This window comes from Trachymyrmex cornetzi, unplaced genomic scaffold, assembly GCF_001594075.2.
Source record: "Trachymyrmex cornetzi isolate Tcor2-1 unplaced genomic scaffold, Tcor1.1 scaffold83, whole genome shotgun sequence".
Taxonomy (NCBI): Eukaryota; Metazoa; Arthropoda; class Insecta; order Hymenoptera; family Formicidae; genus Trachymyrmex; species Trachymyrmex cornetzi.
The window spans coordinates 4,213,648-4,220,379 of record NW_017300169.1 but is presented as its reverse complement, the minus strand read 5'-3'; the positions used below and the strand labels follow the sequence as shown (position 1 = coordinate 4,220,379).

The window sequence follows — 6,732 nt, the reverse complement described above, 5'->3', positions numbered from 1 at the left end:
AGAGAGAGAGAGAGAGAGAGAGAGAGAGAGAATCGCTTATGGCTGTTAATACATCTGTATATTGTTGTAGATTACATTGTTTGTAATGAGGTCATCTCCGATTCGATTACAATCGTTTTAGGAAAAATGCTGGATAGTAGTACTCTCAGAGTACTAACCTAAGCAGAACAACAAGTCATTATGATATTAAAATGATGTGAATATGATTCCAAAATGATTATTAAAAGTCATTTCTCAATCATTTCCGATTCATTTTAATATCATTTTGACGTTTTCGTGACTTCTGTTTGGGAATCAGATGACTGACAGAAATTTGGACAGATTGATACTGGCAACTTCAGTATCAATCTGTCAATCGAAATTTTGTATTTTTTATATTGTATCGCCTAGTGGCGATACTATATTTTTTTTACACGCGCTAATGTAACTCTAGATAATAAAAATGCTAGAAATTTGACAGATTGTCAATAAATTCTCTATCAAATTTTCACTGTTAGAAAGTGAAGAATCACTCTTAGAGATTGAAAAATTACTCCAAGCGAAAGTCAATTCTCCGAATAATTTCGCTCTCCGAAAGCAAGACTGGAGATAAATATTAAGTTTAGCCTCCCTGTATTCAATCTTGATAAAATTAGGCTTATTTGAGATATTTTTGCACAAAACGAACAAATATGGCAGAGAATAGCGTTGCTCTGCCTCGCGAAGTGAGAAATTCACTCCTTGAAGTACTGGCGCAACTATCACTTTTCTTGGAGTGAAATTTCACTCTCAAAAATGTAGACTGTAAACTCAGGATTTGTCGACAGTCTGTTGACATACTATATGCACCAGCTGGCGGAAGAAGCCGAGTAGGATTTGCGCGCGCGGGTAATCGAACAAGAGCTACAAATCCTGTCCGATTTCTGTCGCTAATCTAATGACACAATATATCAACAGGTTTTGTCATATTTCTGATGTTTTTTTGTCAACATGGTCAAATATTACAGACTTCATGTGAAATTTGTAGTTTTTCTGCCTTTAAAAATTGGTAACATACTCTACTCACAAATTAGTGCTCGAAATTTGTTTTTGCAGGTTTAGCCATTTGGAATGTAATCGAGAAATCTAATAGAATTCGGTTGCATTAGTGCATATTAAAGCCGCTGTATACTGTACGCTGTGATTTAATCTGAGTGTGAAAGTGAAATGCAGATATTTCAAATTATAAAATACATATTTTATTTAACAGCACAATAAAATATATTGAAGATTTCGTGGTTTAATCTATTTCTATATTTATATTAAACACATATTTTTATACCTCAATTTGTATACCACGGCTGTAATGTGCACTAGTGCGCACTATTATATCGAATTTGCTATTAAATTCCTGTTACATTCCAGATAGCCAAGCCTGCAGAAACAGATTTTGATCAGAGTATGCTACCAATTTTTTAGCAGAGTACCTACTAATTTCTAATGACAGAAAGGCAACAAATTTCATATAGAGTAAATATTTGACGACGTCGATAAACTACCAGAAATATGACGAAACCTGTTGACATGCTATACCAGTAGATTGGCGGCAGAAATGGAACAGGATTTGCAGTTCTTGTTCGATTGCTCGCGCACGCAAATCTTGTTTGGTTCTTCTGTTATATTCTTTGTCAGTTCGTTCAGCACAGTCGAGAAGTCAGACAAATAAGATGACGTTATATTGCCAAATTCTGCGGTTTTTTGAAGACAAAAAAGCTTCAAAGTTATTTCCAAGGATTTCTAGGAGAGTTGGTTGATGTTTTTTTTTTTTTCAGACACTAGGACGACTAATTGGTTATTGATGAGCTCGCCTTTCCCCACATTGTTTATCTGCCTCAGCTATATTTACCTCGTCAAGGTACTCGGACCAAAACTCATGGAAAATCGGAAACCTTTTCAACTTAAAAACACCTTAGTATTCTATAACCTGTTCCAAGTGATCTTCTCCGCATGGCTCTTCTATGAGGTGAGACTTCGTCGCCTGTTTCCTCGCGATATCAACTGTTTAATGCTCGATAAATTAGATGTTTGAAAAACATTTTACCTGATGAATTTTCCAGGACACAAAAAAATCGAATAGTTCTTGTTTTATTTCAGCCGTTCCTCAACTCACCGATTATTTTACTAGGAGCAAATATTTTGTTATAATCTAACTTTTAGACTTTCAGAGAGAAAGAAGCTTGCAACAAATACTTGGATAAATCAGATGTTTAAACAAATTTTGTCCGATAAATTTGGATTTCTATTTTTATTCTCTTTTTTTTATATCCGATTGTTTCGTATAATTCGGCAAAGAATCGGCATAAAATCTTTATGACATAATATCTGATAATATTAGTTTACAAATTTTGAATAATTTTTAATACAAGAAAAGGAAACAACTTTTTTTTAAGTATTTGGGACGTTAAGTTCGAATCTCCCATCAGAAAAATTCTATTAGACCGAATTTTTAAAATATAGGCATGTTATTTTTAAGAAATGGCATTTCTTTTCGAATAATTTGGGTGCGACAGTGACGAGCAAGGCGAATGTTTTCATCAAGATTTGATAATAATTGAGAAACGTTATTAGGATGAAAACATGCTAGACGATTACTGCTGGACTGTAATACATGAAACCGATTTAAAATCATACAAAAAAAATTAAACTATTATATTTTGGAGAAAATGTTTTTTTTTGTATCTCAAAACCGAATTTAATGCAAATACAAATCAAAAGGATTCTTGTTTATCAAATGAAAAAATAAAGTAAACAATTATTTTTTTTTACTTGATGGAAATATTTTGATGGCAGATTCAGGCTCAGCATTGAAAATTATTCTAGAAAAACAGTCTTTATATGTCCTTGCCCAAAACTAGTCATAACATCTTGTGAATATGCGCAGGTAATTAAGATTCATTAATGAATCTTAATTACCTGTGCATATTTTTGCTGAATTCTCTCTATTTATATTTGATTCAAAGATTTATTAGCTAATCTCACATCGACTTTCAAACTTATCATCAAAGTCACAATCGGTTTGGCGGCACAAGTATTCGTCGCGATACGGTCGAAAACAGATGATAACGGTCTGAGGGTACGGTACGCCGCTATTTACAGTTGCGCGATCTAACAATTTCATGATTTTACTCCAGTCACTGGAACGTGATGTCCAACGAAAACTTTCTATGTTCTTAACAGTTACGATTATGTTCGATTACATCGCCCGCAAACGAATACGTTTGTCATTGGTGCATTCCCCTATTAACAATGAGTTTATATTTCGTGACTACGAAAAGAGAACAGCCAACGCCTTTAACCCTCGAGAGACGAATGTTGCATATTTGCATTTCATTTTAAAATTAAATTCGGAATCTGTGCAGATTAGTTACACTTAAAAGTTGAAGATGGAAATATATGTAATATTGAGCATTAAAATATACTTCTAATTACTGGAAAATAGTCAATATACAGCTTTGGCTAAAAAATATTAGGCACTTATGTTTTTTCATTTATCTGGAATTCTTTTATCTGCATTGTTACTTATTAAATTCTGGCATTATACATAAATTTAAAGGATTCTTGAAACAAAGAATAATTTATAGCAAATGTCATGAATTAATTTTTGAGCTAAAATTTTAAATAATGGTTAATAAGGATAAAATAATACCTAATATTTTTGGTCAAACTGTATATCAAGAATATAGATATCAACAGATTCTTTACTTATAAATAATCTTTTTAGCAAAAGCAGTAAAAAAAAAAATTTTTAACGACACGATAATTCTAGAGGGTTAATCAAGGGCTCTTTGAACGTAATTGTCGAAATTTACAAGTTACGACGTCGAAGACTTTCATATATATACTGGTACAATATTTTTTAACTTGTAATTAAATTTATTATACATATTTCGAACGAGTTCTTTTATACCTGTCGCGACAAGAATTGAGCAACGAAAATATATTTGTAACTTCGACGATCGATTTCGTATCACGGGAATGCGCCAATGGCAAAGATGTGCGAAGCACGATTTACGTTTCTTTCGCAACACAGTGTCTGATGGGCGGATGGTGGGACCACTATAGTTTCCGCTGCCAACCGGTGGATTATTCCAACAGCCCCACCGCGATAAGGGTAAGTGTGCCTAATCGATCTAACCTTAGCCGGACCGTTCAACGAGACTGCCTCCCAACTACCTCAACGAGACGACTATTGCAACAGAAATCACCGAACCGCATCGGGTTCACCTGATATCATGGATATTCATCTATAAATATGTATATTTTTGTAGATTGACCGTTCCTTACCCGGAGCGGAGGCTTGCGGCGGGGGCAAATATTCCTGGAGCCCTGCGATTTAGACGATTCTAGAAGAGCTTATGCTTCCATTTTGTCTAGTATAGAGAGCCTGGCATGTTTCTCCAGTGCCTCGATCCAATCTTTTTCCGCTTCGACATCCGCTATCTCAACTCTCGATGAAAAATCAAACGCCGACAAATCAGCTGAGTGTTGAACATGTGTCGCACTCCCTTCGGGGAAGAATCGCAATTGTAAAATCGCGCGTCCTTCAGTCTTTATCGATTTATTCTTTAACCGAAGGAATACGTTGTCCTGTTTCTTTGCATTTCTTTCGCGGGTAACTCCTTTTCCTTTATCCAGTTGCGACTTCTTTTCCCGTTGAAGGTACGAGGCGCGGCATCGCTCGACATTCTCGTGCGAGAGTTCGACGCAAATATTTTATGTAATATGCGTAGAGAGTAGTTGTACATATATGTTAAGCTTGTACACATACATCTGCCATCATACGCCTATTTCCTTTATCTCTTTATTGACCGATGGCGAATGGCCTTTGGGCGAATGTGGTTGCAGATAGGGATATCCGGATGGCTGACTGGAGACTATTCTCTAAGATGTCAACCTGTAGACTACAGCGACAGACCTGAAGTGCTGAGGGTGGGTGAACTTTCGTGATTAACAGAGTTATCCTTGCCACACTGAGAGAAATGATTTTGTTATAGGAACAAATCAAGGGAAAGCAAATGTGATATTTGTTAAAAAAACGATCGATTTGTTACGATTGCAAATTAATTCGTCAATTTAACAAATAATCAATAGTATCGCTAGCAAATAAGAGGCTCATGTATATATATAAGTCGTAGACGGGGTTGCACGGTCTCAAATCGTAAGAAATTGACTAATTCTAGTCAAGTATTCTCCCTATATTTGACTGTGCTTGGTCGGTTTCCTACAATTTAAAACTCCACGATCATCTACGAATTCTATGTAAACGAGCTAAAGTCTATCCAAAAGATAGGTTAGATTCTATACAGTTTGTTTCTGTTACTAATAATTGGTTGGTATAGCAATAGCAGCAATCACAACAACATAATTTGTTGTCACATATTTACCGATCACCGGTTAAAGATACTGGTGGCTTACTAAATTAACAAAATCCTTTCTCTCAGTGCATGATCTCTTTCTATTCGTATTTATAATGTTTATATCTAAAACTGAACACACACGATGCATAATTTCTTGCATGATGGGCTTACATGCTGCTATGCTTGTTCTAATGCTGATTTTATGACAAGAGTCGATAGTCGTAAGTCTTATCGGTGAATTAATAGTCAACTTGTATAGTCAGGGCCTACAAGGTTGCAATACTTTTTTTTAGTGGGATTCCACCGAGCGATTGATTCTTATTCATGGATCGACAAATAAGAATTAATCGTTCGATGAGTAGTCTGCATTCCGAAACACAAAAAAAAAGTGTTGCAACCTTTTAGGCCTTGACTATACGACTAACGCTGATTAGTCAACTTCACCGATTAAGACTAAGACTTCTGACTACATTGTAGAATCAGCATAATGCATGCTAAACATCTCCATTCATTGAGCAGAGCATACTAGCATCCTATGTGATATGGTGCAGTATGATATGGTGCATTATTTCATGCCTGATTTCCTTGCACGCGCTAATCAAAACATTAAGAAACAGTCACGATTAATTGGTGTCAAGCATAGATCAGATGTATAGGGATACGTTCCGAGTTACACATGAAGCGCATAATGTATTTTAATATTTTATCTTTCTTTTTTATTTAGTGAACAAGAACATGCGCTTCATGCGTAACTCGGAACGCACCCTAGGTTAAAGTTATTATCTTTTTTTTTCTGTTCTCTTCTTTAGTTTGTGGCTCGTATGTACAATAGATTAATTCGGTCAATTGATTAGATTGATTGATTGATTGATTGATTGATTCGGCCAATTTCTATACATCGCTGTGCAACTGAGCCACCAGGAGTGCCACTTTCGTGTAAACTTTTATTTATTTATGCTTTTACTTTTACTTACTTTATTTATGCAGCTCTTTAAGCAGCGAATCCTGCATTGGTCAAAATGCAAAGAAGTAAACATGAAAATCATTCATTGTATACAGTTAGCTTATAACTTTACGAAATGCTTTATAAAACCAGTCAATAAATTTATAATTTGACCGAACAAGAAAGATGTAATTTTTATGATCTCATTTAATTCAACTTCACATTGAATTGACGTCATAACAGATTTTACATGATTCTTAGAATTTTTTTTTCAATGATAACAATCATTAATATACATTTAACTAACCAATAATTGAGTAAAGTATTTTTAATTAATTACTGAAATTTGGAATATTTTTTTCATTTTAATTAATTAAAATCATTGAAAAAAAATATTCTAAGAATTTATGATCT

General features: G+C 34.5%; 1 protein-coding gene across 5 annotated transcripts in view; it reads left to right on the top strand.

The window, feature by feature from the left end:
• LOC108768840 (elongation of very long chain fatty acids protein AAEL008004) overlaps positions 1–6,732 on the top strand; it is a 70,316-nt gene that overhangs the window by 59,169 nt on the left and 4,415 nt on the right. For 3 of the 5 annotated variants that reach the window (XM_018519472.1, XM_018519470.1, XM_018519471.1), the window contains exons 3-4: positions 1,791–1,981; positions 4,864–4,947. In XM_018519472.1, the coding sequence (XP_018374974.1) occupies positions 1,791–1,981; positions 4,864–4,947 (275 nt within the window). Of the gene's footprint in view, positions 1–1,790; positions 1,982–4,048; positions 4,130–4,863; positions 4,948–6,732 lie in introns of all 5 variants that reach the window. The other 2 variants (XM_018519475.1, XM_018519474.1) reach the window with 2 other exon arrangements.